The following is a 21,129-nucleotide window of genomic DNA, read 5'->3' on the forward strand; positions in this document are numbered from 1 at the left end:
TCCATTGACATAAATCTAAGGCAAACTGTTTTTTCCTTAAGTACCGTTTGACTAAAGCTATCGAATATTGTCAGTCCCTTTCCTTCATTGTCAAGGAGAGTTTCTCCTCTTTTAGCTGCCAGGGCAGGTCTACTGGTTTCATCATGAATGCTTCCCCCGGGCTGTTTGTCTCTTGTGTGTGATAATGGCATATTGGAGGCGTCTAGTTTTTGTTGCTTAGATTCCTGGCAGTAACAAGGTGAGCATGCTGTGGATTTTTAACCATCAGAAAAGTGTTGTGTTGGTCTTCTGGGGAAATATAACAAAATCTAAAAAGTACATCTTCACTATCTGAATTTCTACAGCACCTAATCAAGGCTGCTTTTGTGATAAGGGCTAATTTTCCTCATGGAATTACTTCATCACATTTTGATAAACACTTTCAGTAGTAGCATCAAATGTATGATCAGCCTGCAGGTGACAGAAAATGGAAGGGCCAGGGGAAGAAATTAAGGGGAGATAAAAGCCAAGAGGCCCAGACATTACAAGTTTGACACTGCCTACAGAGACACCATCCCCATGCAGACATGTCTTGTCTGTGGAGGTCACAATTTCAACATTGGAAACACAGCCTAGAACCTAGGAGTTGCAGATTCTTCAAAAGTCAAATTACTTTTTGGTGTTTTTATAAATTTATTTTAAAAAATAACAATTGCAATGACATCAATGATCGATCACCTGTATCCCCAGTACTGCTAGGGGAAAAACCTTTGATATAGTTGAGTCCCAAAGAAAAATCAAGACATTATTATCAGGCACCCTGTAGCCACAAAATGCTCTGTTGGTCCAGTGGTATAGACACTGACATGTTCAATGTACCAGTGCAGTTAAAATATATACACTTAAAATTTATCCTGCAAAAAAAAAAAAAAAAAAAAACACTCAAGTGGCATAACTAGGCATTAAACCAATTATTCATTTATCCATTCACTCTGCATCTGTGAAGTCATCACTAGAGTCACAAATAAAAATGAATAAAAGAACTAGTAACAAAGAAAAAATCTGAACGTCAATACTCTGCACCCCCACTTTGTGGGCTACTATGGTGTGCTAAAGTGACCACAAGAAAAGGGTCATGAGCTATTTGAAATGCAATGACAAAATGACAACTGAAGCATTTCAAACAAAACAAAATTCAAACTCATCCCCCCACCCACAAATAAAAAATTCAGCAACAAGGCTGGCATTACTATGTACAAACTTAGACACAAATAAATAGCATAACTGTTGGCGGCTTAAGCACTTAGTCAGATCTGAGTAATTTCTGAACTCTGCATCTTAGACTTCTAAATTAACTAAGGAATATAAATTCCTCATTGTTAGTAATCTATTCTCTGAAAAACTTAGGACTTACTGAATAACCTTAATATCTGAAACTCTTACAGAGAGCCAGAAGTTTCTAGTGAGCTTACCAAAGGATCAGCACTTTGACATCTGGAAGCCTGGATAGATTACCAGATCCCTGGGACTGGGAAGATTTCACTTCCTGTTTCCTTTGCATAGCTCTGTACTTCTATTTCTATCATTACAATGATCTCTTCTTGTGGTGTTTTTACAGGCCTTATTTCCTGTCTTAATACAGTTAAGCTGAAGTCAAAGAAGAAAGACCTAATCTTTATTCTTGGTATTTAACACCAAATATTCCTCAGAATTACTGGGTTTTCCTTGTTTCCAGAGAAGACAGCCAACTCTTCTGAAATATCTTAGTTCTCTCAGGGTTCACCATCTAGAAAAGAAATAAATTTGAGGCACAACCCATTCTGGTAACAATGGCCCAGTTCCTGACCCTGCAGGCATGTCTATTTCTAGTCTGCAGTTTATTCTCACAGTTATGGATGCAATGAGAAAACTTTTCTGCAAAAGGCCTATGGAGAAAACATGAAAATTGGCACCAAAGAATCAGCTGCCATGGGAAGAATGAGAATGCTTGCTTTCTAGGGCCAGCATTGTGCTGCAGGAGTGAAGCCAACATCCACTTCAAGCTCTAGTGGGTAACCTGGACTCTGTCCGTGACAGCGTGACTGATCAGTGCTTTCCAGAAATTGTCAAGGACCAAATCTCAGATTTCTTCCTTTCAGTGCTTGTTAAAGGTTCTAGAGTAAATGTGAATTACTCTCTTCATCTTAATGATCCATTCCAGGTATCCATCTACTGGAGAATTACGCTCTATAACGTATGGGTGTACATGCTACTCTCTCCGTCTCCCCCTCTCTCCTCCTAGGCTGAAACACATGAACCTTTCAGTTCCCCAAATGCAGTTCCCAAAGTCTATGATTGAAAATCTCTAGTTTGGCTCTCCCTTTAGGAGTTACTACAAATGTCCTCAGTGCTTCAGTAAAGAAGTTGTTGAATAGTCTTGTTCTCTACTTAGGAAAGGCAGTTTCAAGGTCCAATACCCTCTACATTGTCTTAGAAGTAGCCACAGCAAGTACTATGGTCCAGATGACCAGTCAACAGAGGGACAAGCAGACCACAACTTTTCAAAGCTAGAAAAAGAGATTCAGCAATGTATATTTTTAGTGCTTCAGTCTTTTATCATTCTATCCCAGAGTTAGCTTTTTCTTGGCTTGAGTTCAGAAATATCAACCCACCATCTGGGCAGACAGAAATTCTTATTATTACCACAGATTAGAAGAATGTACCTCAGGAATTTATTGTTTCCATTATCACAAGATAGAACTTCCTTGCCTGGAAGCCATCTCTGAATACAAAGCATCCATTCAGTTACTCAATGTGAGATCCCCTACCAGAGGGATAAATGCTGTCTAAATTCCATGGGAAGGAGTGGGCTGCCACTTTCCTGACTGCAGTTTTGGTTCAGAAGGTTCTTCCCTGCTGAGATAGCTGACTTCACCAGTCAACATAAGTCCTTTATGTACTGCTGGGCTGGCGGGCTGGCGTGTGTCTCCTTGCATCATCTGAATCCATGAAATGTCAATGGCATCAACAGTGTGAAACAGGTCCTGACTGAAAGAGTAAGACAAAGGCTTGCAACTTCAATTTGCCAGGCATCGCTGCAATTGTAATACTGAGCCACTTATTAAAAACTAAGTGGTTTCTGTCCTGTAGAAAAGGGCAGAATGTGATCGTCAATGTCTCACTGGATGAGTTGATCGATTTCCTGGAACAGTGAGAAACTGGTGGGGAACAGGACCTTGATCAGCTCCAGCACATAGCCTGGGGTTAGGACACTCGGATGATCTGTGTCATTGCTTCTTCGTCGGCTTGGTTTGGATCCTAGAGACAAAGATGACATGATGATTAAAGTCCTTTGCAAAAGCAACAGGAACTCATGGCTCTCACTACTTATCCTCAAGAGAATACACACAACTTTACCAAGTAAATCAAAGGTTTGTAATATACCTTAAGTCTGCATACATGGCTTAGAGTGCAGCCCCATTAGGAAAGAAGAGACAATAAACCTTATTCTTAAAAATTTTAAATCTGGTTTGCACTCCGTGGCGAAACACTCCAGAACTGTTAGTGTATCTCTTTCCTAAGAATATTGTGTTGTTCTCTATATTTAAGGGTTAAGGGTATTCAGGTGGCTAAGGAAAAGACCCAGAGAAACCATGTCATGCTGTATTTTTGTCATTGTTTTTTGATCATCATTTAAATACTGAGTACTTAGCAGAGCTGGAAAGAATCATTAGAATCTATACACTTTAATGTACTCTTTTTACAGATAAATCTGAAGGCCAGATGGGTAAAGTGATTTGCCTGGACTAGGGTCAGAAAGTTAGGAGCCAGCAAAGGCTAACCTCCAACTCTTGACTCTCATTTAAATCTTCTTTCTATTGAACTCTATATGCTGTTTCTCACTTAAGACCTACAGTGTTAAGAATAAATCCTTGGAAGCTTTGTGCAACATTCTGCAAGAACCACCTTTAGTTCTCCCATACCAAGGCTCTGAAGCCTTGGTAGGGAGGATCTGAGAAAAAGCTGAAAGACGTCTGGAGATGGAAGACTGGGTCTTGAACAATGAGCAAAAACAGTAACTAGCATTTACTGGACTCACCATGCACTAGGTATTGGCGCTACATAGATGCCTAATGTGGATTACTGAATGAAATCCCTACAACATTCCTGTGAAGAAGTATCAACAGTATTCCACTTTACAGATAAAAATAAAAGAGGCTGAATTGACCAAGATCATATTTTTAGCACATGGCACAATGCCCTCCTGTATCTGGCAGGCCCACATTCATACACTGTATGAATGAATAGCAATGAGAAAGGAGGAGCTCTCACACTACATGTGAGACTAATAGCACTGAAAGAGTTGTTAGTGTTCATGTGTGGGGACACTGAGGAAACCGAGTTTGATTACTGAGAGGGGTGATAAAGCAAAGTTGCTTAGATGATATACAGAAATAGTTTGAGATTTGATGCAGTTAAGAAATAAGGAACTATTTATTAATAGTATGTATCCTTGATCTGGGGACTGGCAGTTTAAAAAAAAAACAGTTTTATAACCATCTGGCAGTACTATATAAGGTCAGTTAGAGGAAACTGGAGATTAATTTGATGGATATTGCAACAGTGCAGGTGGAATGTGATGTTCATATAGAATGAAGTGTCTGTAAATGGGAGGAATCTATTAATTCATGAAACACTGATTGCTTGGCTCAGAACTGGATATTAAACCCATTAAATACATCTAAATTAAATACAACTTACTTAAATAGAACTAAGTTCAATAAATACAACAGAAAACAAAACAATTCTCTATGCTCTATACAACTTACAGTCTAGTGAAGGAAACAATCTTGAAAAAATTCAAAAACTTAATTATTATTACACTGTAAAGAAAAGGGCCAAGTGCAATGGTGTGTCCCTGTAATCTTAGCACTTCGGAAGGCTGACGTGGGAGGATCGATTGAGCCTAGGAGTTCGAGACCAGCTGACCAACATGGAGAAACCCCGTCTCTACTAAAAGTACAAAATTAGCTGGGCATGGTGGCATGTGGCTATAATCCCAGCTACTTGGAAGGCTAAAGTGGGAGGATCACTTGAGCCTGGGAGGTCAAGGCTACAGTGAGCCATAATCATACCTGCAGCTTGGGCAACTCCTACCTCCCTCCACCCAAAAAAAGAAAAGCAAGATGTTTTAAAAAAAACAGAAGAGACCTAGTCTAGATAGGGTAGGATAGGGTATTTAATTAAACTAAGATCTAGTAGATAGGAAGATAGCCATGAAAAAACATGCAGTTAAAGGGGATACAGACTGAAAATTCTAAGGACAAAGGCCCATGGCAGGAAACAGACCAATGAACAGTAAGCAAAAGCACAGAGACCAAGAAGTAGAAATGAAGTTAGAGGTAGACAGGAGCTGGAGCATGCAAGGCTTTGCTGGCTGTGGTAGTAAGCACTTGGGATTTCAGTCCAAGTGCAAATGGGAAAGGGTGGGGTTTGAAGGAGCTTGATCAGAACAGTGACTGATAGGATAAACATTGAAAAAAGATCACACTAAGATGTGGCAAGTAGGCTACAGGGGGACAAGAGTAGAAGAAAGGAAATTAGGCAGCTATTTTATAAATCTAAGCCAAAGAGAGGATTAGACCAGGCTCACATCAGAAGGGAAAAAAGTAAACATTCGAATTATATTTGTGATGGGGTAATAAAACTTGTTCAATAAAAATAAAACTTATTCCTTGAAAATTAAGAAAACTGCAATTTTCTAGAAAGAATTAACAGTAATAACTGATAAAGATGAAGAGCAAAGAAAGACCACTGGATTAAAAACCTTTAGTATTCTTTCTTTTTGAGACAGTGTCTCACTCTGTCACCCAGGCTGGAGTACAGTGGTGCCATCCTGGTTCACTGTAGCCTCAACCTTCTGGGCTCAAGCGATCCTCCCATCTCAAACCGCCAAGTAGCTGGGACTATAGGCATGCATCACCAGGCCTGCATAGTTTTTGTATTTTTTGTAGAGATGGGGTTTTGCCATGTTTCCTAGGCTGGTCTTCAAATCCTGGGCTTCCCACCTCAATCTCCCAAAGTGTTGGGATTACAGGCATGAGCCACCATGCCTGGCCTAGTGATTTTAGGATAAAAGAGAATCTAAAGAGACACAGATTGCATCCAGTTTAGAGAATATGAGTAGTCCCAGAGTATGAACATAGCAAGAGGACACTGCTGAAGGCTTCAACTCAAGGTCAGTACAAGGTAATAAAGAGAAAAATAAAAGGTGTAAGTCTTTTTACCTGCATATGGGGACTATCCTTTTCCTTTGGAGAGAAAAATCGTCCACCTTCACCACGCTTCCGCGCCATGGCATGACGGTGCCGAGACTCATGCAGGTATTTCTAAAACAAGAGAAAAAAACCATTTAACTATTAATACCATCCAGAACCAGCACAGTTATCTAGTGTACAAATTCCATTCTCCAAAGTTTAAGACAACTGGGATCAAAGCCACAGGGACAATTATGACTTAGAATGATGATGAAAGCTTTGGAGAAAACACCTAGTAAGACGGCTAACCATATATAACTACTGTAAGAATGTGAATGCTTACAGCATGAATTTTAAAAAGTATAACAGAGATTACCACCTATACTTCTTCCCAATATATATCCTTCCCTTCTGCTGTAACAACAGGCCAAATTTCATTTGGGGAAATTAGTGTTCAGTAAAGACTTTCCTGGCATTAAAGTTTATTATTATTATTTTAGAAATGGGGTCTCATGCTGACACCCTCGCTGCTGGACTGCAGTGGCATGATCATGAATCACGGCAGCCTGAAATTCCTAGGCTCATGTGATTCTCCTACCTTAGCCTCCCAAGTAGGACTACAGGCATTTGCCACCACACCTGGCTGGACTTTCCTAGCCTTATCTGCATGTAAGTGTGATCAGGTAACTTAACTGTGGCTAGTGTAAGGTACAGAACTTCTTGAAAGTTTCCTTGTAAGAAAGGGTAACTGGCCAGGTGTGGTGGCTGACGCCTATAATCCTAGCACTTTGGGAGCCTGAGGCTGAGTGGACCTCCTCAGGTCAGGAGTTCGAAACCAGCCTGGCCAACACGGTGAAACTCCGTCTCCACTAAAAATATAAAAATTGGCTGGGCGCGGTGGCTCACGCCTGTAATCCCAGCACTTTGGGAGGCCGAGGCGGGCGGATCATGAGGTCAAGAGATTGAGACCATTCTGGCCAACATGGTGAAACCCCGTCTCTACTAAAAAATACCAAAACAAATTAGCTAGGCGTGGTGGCGCGCACCTGTAGTCCCAGCCACTCGGGAGGCTGAGGCAGAATTGCTTGAACCCAGGAGGCAGAGATTGCAGTGAGCCGAGATTGTGCCACTGCAGTCCAGCCTGGTGCCTGGCGACAGAGCGAGACTGTGTCTCAAAAAAAAAAAACACAAAAATTAGCCCGGCATGGTGGGACACACTTGTAATCCCAGCTACTCAGGAGGCTGAGGCAGGAGAATTGCTAGCAATATTCGAGCAGTGAAACAGGTCTTGAGAACTGTGAAAATGTGCTATCAGTCCAGGATAATTTATCTCTGCTCTACTTTTATGTATGAAAAGGAATAAAATCTTACTTAAGCCAGTTTGTTTTTGTTGTTACAACTGCAGTTACATACAGTAATAACAAATGCTAACTCTTACCAGAGATAACAAGTACCTAACGTCAATTGTTTGGAAGGCACTCAAGCCATATAAAAGATAATTTCAAAAGTAGAACTCTGCTATTCTCCTCTCCTATGTCCTTCGCAATGTTATACATACCCTCCTCTCCTTTGGAATTTTCCCTTCTGCCTCTAGTTTAGCCCGGGCTTGCCTCCTCTTAAGAATACGGTGGTATTGTTTGGCATTCACATAGAGAGGCTCTTCTTCAAGCATCTCTGCTCCAGGTAGAGGGATTCTTTGGATAGCAGGCACAGAGCCAGCCCCAGGAACCATCTGTGTGAACAGAAAACCAGAGCTTGTTGATGGCATGAAGTATGGACATAGAAACAGTTTTTGGTTCCTCTTCATCCATTCTTTTCTAAATGCCACAAAAAGTAACTTTTAGAGGGTACTTGGGTAAATGCAGATCCCTGGAGAAATTTACACTAAAGATCTGCACTTTAAACAAACACCCCAGATACTATGTCATAGGGGGTTCAGGCGCCACCTTGAGAAACAATATAACCATGCCCAAATTCATGTCCACCTGTGGCTCTAGATATTTCTGCTGCCATCTAATGGTCAGGAATAGTAGTCATAATACAGAAAACAGCACAAAAATATATAGACCCGGTGCTACTAAATGTCTATATTTATAAAAATAATTTAATAGTTAACTTATAATTCAATCCTATTTTTTCTTTAAAAACACCAAGAAAACACTGTACTAAATGTATGTGAAAACAAGTAACAGATGCCTGTACCCCACAGCTCTTTCCAAACTATAACCACTTTGAATAACTATATTGATTCTTTTCTAAAAATTATTTATCATTTAGTTAGTAGAGACAAGGTCTCTCTATGTTGCCCAGGCTGAGCTCAAACTCCTGGACTTAAGCCATCTTCCTCCTTTAGCCTCCCAAGTAGCTAGGACTATAGGTGCATGCCACTGAGTCAGGCTTTGTTCTGTTTCTTTTCATAGCTTCCTTTACTATGTCCAGACTTCCGTTACTCATTCTTAATTTATGCATTTAACATCCCATTTTGACATGAGGATTTAGCTTTCACTCACACCACCCAACTCTTCGTATCTTCCCAATACATTTACATCACACATTTTTTTTTTGTTTCTCTATCAATTACAATCTTTCTAACTTTTAGCTTCTTTCTTATTTCATCCATCATGGACAATACTACTTTCCAATTCTCAAAGATTAGTATATTCTTCCCTTCATTATTTGAATTCTGAAAAGAATTGCATAAAATCACTGTTTATCCATTGCTTTATTTCCAGCATCTAGACTAGTCCCTAGCACATAATAGGTGCTCAGGATGAATTATGGTTTGTCATAATGTTATTGTAAAAGTAGATTACTGAAGTGCCCTAAGGATCAATCTCGATCCCAAGAGGTCAGTATAATAAACAGATTTTACGAGGCATCAAGTTGCATGTTCAAGAAAATTTCAAAGACAAAGCTGAATAATACATTTTCTTACCATGACCATTCCTCCTGAATTGACCACATTGCCCGCCACTGGTAGTGTCACAGTGACAGTCCCTTGCCCACTGCTGGTTGTGTTGGTATTGGCTCCTGTCTGAACAATCTGTGCGCCTGCCAAACTGGCTGCTGGGATAGTGATCATGCCTGAAACAGGGACTGTAACTTTAAGAAAACAAAACATAAAACAAACAAAAAACAGGCACACAGAACAGAAAGAAGGGAACACAGTTAGTCCCTCTTCTATCTGGTACACATTCATTCATCCTGGCAAAACACACTGAAAAACACAAAGGGAGAAAAAGTACTCTCTCACTCTGGTGTGCTACATATAATCCAAGTAATCACAATATCTGAAATTCTATTAAGTGTCTAGATCCCAGTTGTGAGTAACTCTGTCCTTAGCAGTTTTCAAAAGGTGAAAAGGTTTGGAGGCCTCATCTTCTATAGGTCAGCCTGACTAGCTATACCTATTGCTCTTGGACATATGAGCAATCTGCTTCAGGACAGATATTTTATAAACTTATACTTTATCTCAAACTGACAATGAGTCAGTTGTAGTATTAAAACTTAAAATTAAACCAAGCATTCCAAGTCCCCCAACTATCAACAGCGGCACTTGAGGATTTGTTCATCATTCTGTTTGAGCTCTTGCCTGGGCTCAATACAGCTCAGGGCCTCCCCTGAATTAAACAAGAGCATATAGTTACTGCACTCTCTGGACCTTGTATATTGCAAATTTTCAATCACAAAGTCATGGAATCTAACAAAGATGTCCTTTTTTGATTTAACTATTTGACTAACAGGTGCTTTTAAAAGCCTTCAAGTTCAGTTTGTGCACTCCTGCTCCCAGGCCGAACAGATCTCTCCATTATTTACATTATCTATTTCTAGAACATACTTCTGCGAGGGCCCTGAATTGTATTTATTTGTTCACATGTCTCTCTTACTAGACTGGAGGGTCTTTGACAACTCTTCTTAGTAAAAGTGCTGTATATATGTAGTCATATAAGGAAATCGAGTGACCCAGAAAAAAAACATAAGCTGCAATAGCACTCTAAAGCCAACCTGATTTTTGATCTATTTCTCTTTACTAATAAACTCTCTATTTCTAATCTTCTATTTAGAAATACTTCTTCCCTAAATGCTTACACAATCCCTAGATTAACAGCCACTGTAGGAACTCCTACACATGGAATCACTGTTGGTCATGGATGGTAACAAAAAACCAACAATCATTGGAGAGCTAGAGGAAACCTTTTTTTTTTTTGTCCAAAACGTATGTGGTGTCAAGTTCACCACTAAAATTCTAAAGATGTCAGCTGCCTAAGGGACAAAAAAGTTGCCCCAAGAAGTCGTAGGGAAACTTATGGGTACACTTACCTTGCTGGAGAATGGTGCCATCTGCATTAACTGGCTGATAGACAATGGTCTGCCCTTCAGCAGTCTGTGCCACTTGCTGTCCCTGGACAGCAATCTGCTGCTGTGTCTGGAGGAAATAAATAATGACACAATTCAATAGATCCCAAAGATACTAACAAAGAAAAGAACCATGTAGTCCTTTTTTTTTTTTTTAAGACAGAGTCCGCTCTGTTGCCAGGATGGAGTGCAGTGGTGTGATCTAGGCTCACTGCAACCTCCACTGCCCAGGTTCAAGCAGTTCTCCTGCCTCAGCCTCCTGAGTAGCTGAGATTACAGGCATGTGCCACCACGCCCCCCCTAATTTTCATATTTTTAGTAAAGATGGGATTTCACCATGTTGGCTAGGATGGTCTTGATCTCTTGACCTGGTGATCCGCCTGCCTCGGCCTCCCAAAGTGCTGGGATTACAGGCGTGAGCCATAGTGCCAGGCCAAAAAAAATTGTTTTTTTAATGGTGATCATCCCTTTTTTACTATACATGAAATATGTGACTCTTCCAAATCAGTTGTGTTCCTTCGTGACAAAGCTAGTGGAATTACCTGAGTCTGGCCAGCAGTCACGGCCGTCTGGGGCTGCTGGATGATGATCTGCTGGGTCTGGCCCTGCTGGCCCTGCACCTGAACAGCCTGTCCACCTTGGATCTGGATCTGTCCAGGTGGGACCAACTGTATCTGCAGAAGAGAACATTAAAAAAAGGGATTGTAATCTACTGACACTGGTCTCCTTCGGTGCCCGAGAGTTATCCACATTTCTCTAGAAAGCAGAAAATGTTCTGAAGAAAAAAGAAATCCTGCTCTGCCCTTGATTATGAAGTAGAGATAAGTTATTTTCCATTTATGAAACAATCAGGGAATTTCAAACACTGTCTGGATACCTCATATTAAGAAATCAATGTCAGTTTTTACAAAAGATAGCAGTGGCATGATTACATATATTGAAAAGCATGTATATTTAAAATACACTCTTGGCCGGAAATTGTGACTCACACTTGTAATCCCAGCATTTTGGGAGGCCAAGGTGGGGGATCACTTCAGGTCAGGAGTTAGAGACGAACTTGGCCAACATGGTGAAACCCCCATCTCTACTAAAAATACAAACATTAGCCAGGCATGATGGTGCACTCCTGTAATCCCAGCTACTTGGGAGACTGAGGCAGGAGACAAACTTGAACCGGAGGCAGAGGTTGCAGTGAGCCAAGAATGCACCACTGCACTCCAGCCTGGGCGAAAGAGTAGGACTCTTGTCTCAAAAAAAATTAAACAAACAAAAAAACACCGTGAAGTATTTTTACTATTATTTTTTAACCGTGTCATTTTGGTGAATGATGAAGTACTTCTTTACAGAGGAAATAATGAATATATTAAAAATGTTGACAGCTAGGCACAATGGCTCACACCTGTAATCCCAGCACTCTGGGAGGCTGAGGTGAGCAGATCCCATCAGGAGTTCGAGACCAGCCTGGGCAATATGGCAAAACCCCGTAACTACTGAAAAATATAAAAATTATCCAGGCATAGTAGCACATGCCTGTGATCTCAGCTACTTGGGGAACTGAGGTGGAAGGATCACTAGAGACTGGGAGGCAGAGGTTGCAGGGTTGCAGTGAGCCAAGATCCGTACCACTACACTCCAGCCTAGGCAACAGTGAATAACTGTCTCAAAAAAAACAAACAAAAAATCCAAAATGTATTCTACCCTAGTCAAATGTGACTGCAGCTCAGGACAACACCTTAATAAGGGCCTTGAGAAAGACCTTGAAAGAACGCAACAAAGCTGTGCCAGGATTCCTAACTCACAGAAACTGTAAAATAAATGTGTGTTTTTTTTGTTTGTTTGTTTGTTTGTTTTTTGAGACGGAGTTTCGCTCGTTACCCAGGCTGGAGTGCAATGGCGCGATCTCGGCTCACTGCAACCTCCACCTCCTGGGTTCAGGCAATTCTCCTGCCTCAGCCTCCTGAGTAGCTGGGATTACAGGCACGCGCCACCATGCCCAGCTAATTTTTTGTATCTTTAGTAGAGACAGGGTTTCACCATGTTGACCAGGATGGTCTCGATCTCTTGACTTCGTGAGCCACCCGCCTCGGCCTCCCAAAGTGCTGGGATTACAGGCTTGAGCCACCATGCCTGGCCAAATGTTTGTTATTTTAAGCTGCTAACTTCTAGGACAATTTGTTATGCAGTAATAGATAATTAAGGCAATGTGACAGATTATATTCCTCCTATTAGTTTCCAATAACCTCACCAATACTCACTACTGTCATTAATGTTTGTCAAATTTTTGTTGATTTAGTTTGTATCTCCTATTTGGTCCTAGGATTGGATAGCTAAACCTTAGATAGCAATTATGGAAAGCAAGTGATCATGTGCTGTTCAAATCTATCTTCTTTCTTTTTTAAATGGCTATAGCCAGTTTATTAGGAGTATTATCAGAAACCTGACGAGAAGCTTAAAAAATATTTCTCTAAAATTTTGGAACTAAAAAACTGCAATACAACCCTTTAAATGCTGGGTGTACAAAATTCTATTTTCACATTAACTAGTGGACACATTTTTTTTTAAGCTCTAAAGAGAAAGCAGTTAGGAAGACCCTACAGCTCAAAATTTCTAGTATTTTATATTCAAAACTACCTCCCAAACTTAAAAGTCAGAATACATGGCTACTCAACGAGGTTTTCTCCCAAAGCCCCTTCATCTCCCTTCTCTTTATTTCTTTAATCATTCATTCCATCAACAAACTTTTTTTTTATTTGAGCATTGCTCCAACAGAGGTGGCAGTTTGGAAGGAGGATACTTTCAGAAAGATAGACTTTTATAGCCAGGTCGCTTTTCATCCATAATTTCAACTTGGACCAGCATGGTCAGGAGAGAACATGCTTGGAACCTTAAGTTATCACAAAATCTACCAGTTGATAGGAAAAAGGACTACTAATAAAATGAAGGTGAAAAAACAGGTCAATGGGTTCCATGTCTTAGCGACATTCATCCTCCTTTGTTAGGGGATAGATTGCCTAGGTTTTCTTAATTATTTTTTCCAAATACTTAGCTCATAATTAGCAATCAGAAAGTACTAGCAAATAAATAAGTAAGCAAATTTATCTGGTTATGTGAACCTATTTCATTTCTGAGTTTATATTGGCTATTAGGATTTCCACATCCATCTATTCATTTCTTTGACCATTTTCTACTTTTGTATAAATACATAAAAGTTATTTATACGTATTCTGAATACAAACTCAGTAATATGTATTTAAAATATCTTTTCCAAGTCTTCACCTTCTTTACTTTTATATTTCAATGCATGTTTTAAAGTAGTTAAGTCAATTTGTTTTTAAGAAATCCTTCTCTATAGCATAAAAAATTCTCCAATATTTTCTTTTGAATTTTCTAAGTTTGCTTTTCTACATTTAGATCTTTAATCTATCTAGCCAATATTTTAAAAAATACAGTATGAGGTGGAAATTTTTTTCTGTATCATTCTTCAGCCATTTCTTCACTGAAGTTTACACCACTTTAATTATATGCCAACTTCCAAAATTCTTCTGTTTCTTGGCTGTCTTTCTGGTTCCAGTGTCTTTCTCAGGCCAAGGATCTTAATCTAAAATTACATGTAGAATTTTCCATGTGACTGGACGTTCGTACTTCTTCTTACAGGGTTAGGATTCTAAGATGGACAATACACTTCAAAAAAGGTTAAGAAGTACTCTTCTTTAACAAATGGCTACTCAAAGAACACAATGAGAAAAAAAAGTCTTATATATAGGGGATTAAAGCCTTAAGCGTTATAAGGTAGGCTATGGAATCTCACCTAGAGCTTTATTTATGTAACAGAATATATTTTTTTCTGCCTGGTTAGTTATAGCCCTACTTGGAAGCAGGGAAATAAAATAAACAACTCTTTCAAGGTTCCTTATAGCAAAATAAAACCCTATACAAATCACAGAATTTAGAGCTAGAATGAACCCTAGATGTCATCTCATATAAATTTTATTTTTGGATGAGCAAACAGATAATTAAATAACTTGGCCAAGATTAGAATGCTTGTTTAATGGCAGACCTGTTGATGAAAGCTGGATCACTACACTCACAGTATACTGTTTCTAACTATACCACACTGTCTCTACTGAACAGTGGAGAAGGCGGCGCAGCAAGCAGGGCTGGAGAGAAGAACAAAAGCAAAGACAGAGGAACAGAAAGGATGTAGCAATGGGAAATCGAGGAAAGCACATGCTGAGAAGATATTTAAAGCCTCATATATTTATGCATGGGGAAATGGAAAAACTATTTTTAATCCCAACTATAATTCTATCTTGGCAAAAATATGCTAATGGGCTCAAACATGCTCTTACCCTTTGCCAAGCAATCCCCAATCCAAAGAAATTACCCTGAGAATTCAATTAAAAAATAAAACTATCATGCCCAAGTATGTTTACCAACAGAAGCAAATGAAAACCAAAATCCTTAACTGTATTTTATAAATTTGAAATTCTGATTCATCAAGTTGACTGAACATTATGAAAGAATTAAAAACAACAACAACAACAACAGCGTAACAACCTCACATGCATGGTACAATTATGCCAAAAAATTATGCTAAAAATACAAGAGAATACATAAAAAGTACAAGTTTGATTTATAAGCAGTGTGATCGTGGCTGCTTTTTTCAACTGAAATTCCTCCAGAAAATTAAGACATTAATGTGGTTGCTATAACTATTGAAACAGTATAAAGATTCACATAGAGCAAAAAGCTAATAGTTCTCCCTCATACTCCCTTTTCCATGCCTATAAACATACACTCATGGGGGTTTGGTTATGAATTACAAAGATGAGATCACATACTATTTCTCTGCAAATTATTTTCACTATTTCAATATTAACCCACCCACATCAATAGTTCATTTCATTTTTTTTTTTTTTTTTTGAGACGGAGTTTCGCTCTTGTTACCCAGCTGGAGTGCAATGGCACAATCTCACCACAACCTCTGCCTCCCGAGTTCAAGCGATTCTCCTGCCTCAGCCTCCCGAGTAGCTGGGATTACAAGCATGTGCCACCATGCCCAGCTAATTTTTTTTAGTAGAGACGCAGTTTCTCCATGTTGGTCAGGCTGGTCTTGAACTCCTGACCTCAGGTGATCCACCTGCCTCAGCCTCCCAAAGTGCTACGATTACAGGCATGAGCTACCACACCCAGCCCATAGTTCATTTCTTAATAAATGATGCAGTAGTCCATATGTGAATATATTATGATTTATTCCAACCATTTCCTTATTCTATTAATGGACACTCAGATTACAATTTTATTGTTTGCTAGTACAATGCTATGACAAGTGTCTTTGTAATTTCTCCCTAGTACTGATGCTTTTCTTCCTATAGGATAGATTCTCAGAAGTGTAACTGCTAGCTCAAGTGTTCACTGTATTTAACAGATAGTGAGATGCCTTTCCCAAATAACTTCACAGTTTGAAATTACCAAAAATAATGATTCTTTTTCTCTATATCTATCCTAGCAGTGGATATAGTGACTCTTTTTGTTTTGCCACAGCGTTGTATGTAACATTTCCACTATTTCCTTTAATCTCTTCTTTTTTTTTTTTGAGACAGAATCTTCCTCTGATGCCCAGGCTGGAGTGCAGTGGCACAATCTTGGCTTACTGCAACCTCCGCCTCCCAGGTTCAAGAGATCTCATGCTTCTACCTCCCGAGTAGCTGGGATTACAGGTATGTGCCCACCACACCAGTTTTTTGTATTTTTAGTAGAGATTGGGTTTTGTCCTGTTGGCCAGGCTGGTCTTCAACTCCTGGTCTCAAGCGATCCACCTGCCTCGGCCTCCCCAGTTGCTGGGATTACAGGTGTGAGCCACCCCGCCGGGCCTTCCTTTAATCTCTTCTACATCTTTGCTTACTTTTGTGTTTCTCAATCCGTCTTTCAACTGGATTTACCTGTTTTATTGGTCTGGTTAAACAATCTAGATTTTATTTACCCTTTCTATACGTCAGTTTTCTACTTAATTGACACACTTTTTGCTCATTTTGTTATTTTTCTAACTTTCTAAGAATATTCATTTTTGCCTCTTTTAAAATAAAATATACTATAAACTAGATTCTAATCTCTTTACATACTTTATAGCAATTCAATATCATGCCTAATATCTTAGTCTTTACTGGAGCTGTCCAATTTCTGCATAGTTCTAGTTTGTATCACTGGTACTACAAAAGCAGAAAATCAACTAAATGCAAAATGTGGGTGGTAAGGAAGCAGTTAAATGCAACATCAATTATCAGTTTGTAACAATCTATTCTTTGAAACCTCTCATCTGATATATTGCTCAACATTTTTTAATACTACTCACCTGCTGCAAACCCTGTGTTCCAGAAACAGGTACTTGCATGATGGTTTGACCTTGTCCACCAGGGACAGCCTGGACCATGATGGGTTGGCCAGTTGATGTGATTAGCTGGCCTCCACTGACCTGCACCATTAATGGCTGCCCTTGGACCTAGAATGAAATAACAAGAACAATGAAATAACATAAGATACAAAATGGTTTTTACCAAAAGAAAATCACTGGAACTATTATTCTGCCTTGCTAGAGAAGGAAAAGGTAGAAAAGACACTAAGAAAGTATGTCTTAAAGTCCTTGAGTTATTTTTAAGTATCTATGATATCTGTTTCTAAATGCCAATTTCAATACTTGAAGGTCAGACATAATGGAGTATATCCAGAGTCTTTGAGAAGTCTCAATAGATATAAGGCATTTGTCACTGAACATGGGCTAAATCCCTGACAAACATTCAATCATAATGGCAAGGTTAGTTGCCTGTTTAAACCAATCCAGGAATGGTCTCTAGTGACGGCTGAGAGAGGAGGCAATGAGAGGGAGAGGTGATGGTGGTGATGGTGGTTGAGTACAAATTCTAAATAAAGTGAAGCAAGTAAATCACTCTACCAAGCAATGACTCTAAGAGGCTGGACAGCAGGCAGCTCTGGAAGGAAGCTTATGTAGAGGATGACCCTTTTCTCCCTATAGTCTCTCTCAAGCTAAAATGAAATGTCAAACGTATACCTTTACCCTGCTCATTTTACTCTGTGAATTCTAGATATGTTTGTTGTTGAAAGAGCCCACTACTAAAGATTTCCTAAAAATACTTTCTGGTCAGTTTGTAGTCTCTATGGTGGAATTCCTCACACTGGCCTCTGTTATATCAACATGGTTATTTTAGCTTTATCAGAAGCAACAACAAATATTGAAATTACACAGAGCAGTCAAGTGTTCAAACTTCAAGCTCCTATGAGTACACAGACTACTGTAGGAGCCAGGTCACTACAAGTGCTCTGTCACATCTTGAGTCCCAGTACAAAAATACCTAATAAAATGCTTTCTGGAAGCACTTTAAAAATGCTTTAGAAGTAAACTGTAATGATCCATGGAATGGTCCAAAACTTTCACTTTCAGACTCTATCTGTTTTGACAGAAATTACTTGTAAAACAAGAGAATATTCATGACTGAAATATTCACACAATGATAGTGAAAGTATGTGCAAATAACAACAATTAGTTAAAAGATCATTCTGTCCTAGATGAGTAGGTTAGATAGTAAGATCTTCCCTACAATCACCACCACCACCAGCACCACTGCCGCCACCACTAATGTATTAGAATCACCAGGAACACTGAAATCCTAGGTTTTGTTAAACTGTCCATTGAGAACCTTTACTTTTTTAAGAACTTTACAGCCTGACTTTCTCATGCTATCTCCTTCCCTTATTTCCTCATTCCAAATCAAATTCCCTTTGCTACAACAATGCTTGCATAGTCTGTATCAAGAAAGATTTCTCAGAATACATATAGCATGAATAACCAATAACTATTTAAAATTCTCTCCAAATAATGAGATCCCTAGAGGAAAGGTTCCTATTATTTCCATAAAGTGTTTCCACTTCTTTTAAATAAAATCTATGTAGGTAGGAGACACAAGTTTTAAGATACAACTATTAATAATTTTTAATCTATTCATCATCTTAATTTCCTCCCCCACTGATGTGCTATTTGTTCACATGATAAATGATTTGATACTCGAAAGAGCTCACTGTGTTTGCAACAGAAAAATGATTACAAAGACACATGCATCAAACAAGAAGCCATACAGTTAAGAGCATGTTACATTCCTATTCCACAAGGGGTTAATGACAATCCAAAATACTGTTTTATATATGAGTAAGATGAAACAAGCATGAAAAACATTAACAAGCTGTTGGACTGTGAGATTTGAATACAGTTTTGGAGTGCCTACAAGGTCGGTTTCTTTCAGCTCAATTTATATTCAAAGTTGGCTGTACATCATTACCAAACACTATTGGTGGCAGGGGTAGGGGTGGGACTGAAAGGATAAAATGAAATGATGACAATAAGAGGTAGTTATCTGCAGGATGCTTAGCAGCACTACCAATAAAGTGAGATGCCGGTTCTACATTCTAGATTCTACTTTGAATCATTTCCAATTCAATGGAGGGAAAAAGTAGGGTACCCAAATCTTGCCAATTTCTCGAAAATATAGTCATTTTAATAAAAGTAACCTACATACACAGAGTAGACAAGTGCTCCTACTCCTATTTCTTATAGGAACTGGCCAAATTATAACCCAATTTAAGATACTTAGCCATATACCATGTTAAGGAACTGTACTGATTAACCAAGAATTATCACTGTGGCTTTAACACCTAAGACTTACAAAAAGTATATCCTGCTTCTGCCTAACCAAGAGGTATCTGGGGTAGTCTCTGCAGATCTAGTAATAAGACAGGTCACTATTTCTCCAGGAAAGGTAGTGGAAACAATAGCAGTTAACAAGAGATTAACAAGATTCAGTGCTTAGATAAACCTTGCCAAGTCTAATTTTTCAGTTGAGTTGCCCCTTTAATAAAAATAAAGCACAGCCTAGCCTAGATAGTCATGTGTGTCTATATATGTATATATTTCCTTCTCCATTATAACAAAAATATACAAAATTTTTACCATGCAATTAATTGGATCAGAGTTTCTAATTCACTTCTAAGAATTTATTCCTGTCACTTATATCGTATCTTTTGTAGGCATTTTCAAAGAAACACACTAGTCAAATCCAATTCTTAGAAAATTGATATGGGGTATCTATATGACTTGGCATAAAACATTAGGAAACTGGCATCTTATAAGCCTCAAAGACAAGTTAGCATCATCAAAGACATGCAACTGACTTTGCCATTCCTACTGGAGATCCTAACACAAACAGCACCAGACATGAGGAGAGGAGAAGTTCATGCAGTGCTCACAGAGAATCAGAGAGGGTACCACTACCTGGAGGGTCTGGACTTGCTGGCCTGAGGCGGATGCCACCTGGGCCTCAGTCTGCAACTGCACAGCAGTGACACCACCCTGCTGCTGAGAACAGGAACAGGAAGAGCTTGAAATATATCAGGAAGGAAATGTGTAGTTCAAGACATGAGATCGCCTTACCTCTTGGAGGAGAGGGAGGGAAGCCCCACCCTACACAGGACTTTCAAAATGTACAGACTTCCTAAATTGAAGCTGTTTTGTTGAAGGTAGTAGGATTAAAGATATTAGCCCTTTGCCTCCAGAGTGGACCTCAAAATGGGACTCAAAAACTCAAAATAGTTGTCATTATTAACACAAAGATTTGTAATGCAATCTTTCCGTCTAGAAACGGGAATCTGATACTTCTACTTACACAATTATTTAATGCCCTTTTTAACTCCTCTAATGAGTTCACAAGAAAAAAATGATTAGGTTTTAATAGCCCTGAAACTACCATGAAAAAATTCTGGGGCTTAAATGCAATCACCAAGAAAGGAGGAATAATTAATCACTGTGAACCAAAATCATCTTCATGTGGTCAATGCTCTTATGACCCAAAACTATGATTTTTTTTTTTTAATTTTATTTATTTACCTATTTTGAGATGGGGGTCTTGCTGTTTTGCACAGGCTGGTCTTGAATTACCGGGCTTAAGCTAACCTTTCTGTCTCAACCTCCAGAGTAGCTGGGATTACAGGCATGCACCAGCATGCCCCACTTCAAAACTAATATTATTTCTACCCAACTGGACTGTTTTAAGGGCCATGTTTTCAGTGATTCAACCTTATTTTACATCCACGAATAGTAAATTCTGAAGGAATAAAAACCCACCCTCCAGGGCACTGGTCTGAATGGAGGGCCCTTTGTGGAATCCCCTTCTCTAAAAAGGTAGTTGAAGGAACCTGCCAGAGCCACAGCAGCTGTGTGGAAGGGAAAGCTATCAAGGGAGTTTGTCTTTTCATTAAGAGTAGCTCCTTCCTTTGATCATTAGATGGGAACAACTCATCATCGATACTTCCTTTGCCCTCCCTACTAATTTTCTGTATTAGCTAAATTCCATTTCAAAAACAAAGTATTTCCAAAATATCAATCTTGGCCTAAGGTCAAATAGAAGCATAATAAATTTCTTTTCTTTGAGGGGTGGGAAAAAAGTGAAGTTTTACTGTAATAAACCCAAGCATAAAGCATCAGAAAATGTAACCT

The 21,129-nt window shown here is 39.1% G+C and overlaps 1 protein-coding gene and 1 long non-coding RNA gene across 9 annotated transcripts in view; one reads left to right on the forward strand and one right to left on the reverse strand.

The window, feature by feature from the left end:
* On the forward strand, window positions 1–3,482 carry LOC135268377 (uncharacterized). The gene is made up of 2 exons (XR_010336728.1): window positions 1–238; window positions 1,598–3,482. It is a non-coding gene; the product is annotated as an uncharacterized LOC135268377 (long non-coding RNA).
* Window positions 1,633–21,129, reverse strand: part of NFYA (nuclear transcription factor Y subunit alpha) — a 26,563-nt gene continuing 7,066 nt past the window's right edge. For 3 of the 8 annotated variants that reach the window (XM_012448574.3, XM_021676098.2, XM_012448576.2), the window contains 8 exons: window positions 19,906–19,992; window positions 16,924–17,070; window positions 11,114–11,245; window positions 10,536–10,641; window positions 9,151–9,317; window positions 7,774–7,947; window positions 6,246–6,347; window positions 1,633–3,276 (listed from right to left, as the gene is read on the reverse strand). In XM_012448574.3, the coding sequence (XP_012303997.1) occupies window positions 3,223–3,276; window positions 6,246–6,347; window positions 7,774–7,947; window positions 9,151–9,317; window positions 10,536–10,641; window positions 11,114–11,245; window positions 16,924–17,070; window positions 19,906–19,992 (969 nt within the window). In that variant the 3' untranslated portion in view covers window positions 1,633–3,222. The remainder of the gene's footprint in view (window positions 3,277–6,245; window positions 6,348–7,773; window positions 7,948–9,150; window positions 9,318–10,535; window positions 10,642–11,113; window positions 11,246–16,923; window positions 17,071–19,905; window positions 19,993–21,129) is intronic. The other 5 variants (XM_064361068.1, XM_021676100.2, XM_021676099.2 and 2 more) reach the window with 5 other exon arrangements.

This window comes from Aotus nancymaae, unplaced genomic scaffold (assembly GCF_030222135.1).
Source record: "Aotus nancymaae isolate 86718 unplaced genomic scaffold, 86718_ANA_hifiasm-v0.15.2.pri h1tg000040l, whole genome shotgun sequence".
Lineage (NCBI taxonomy): Eukaryota > Metazoa > Chordata > Mammalia > Primates > Aotidae > Aotus > Aotus nancymaae.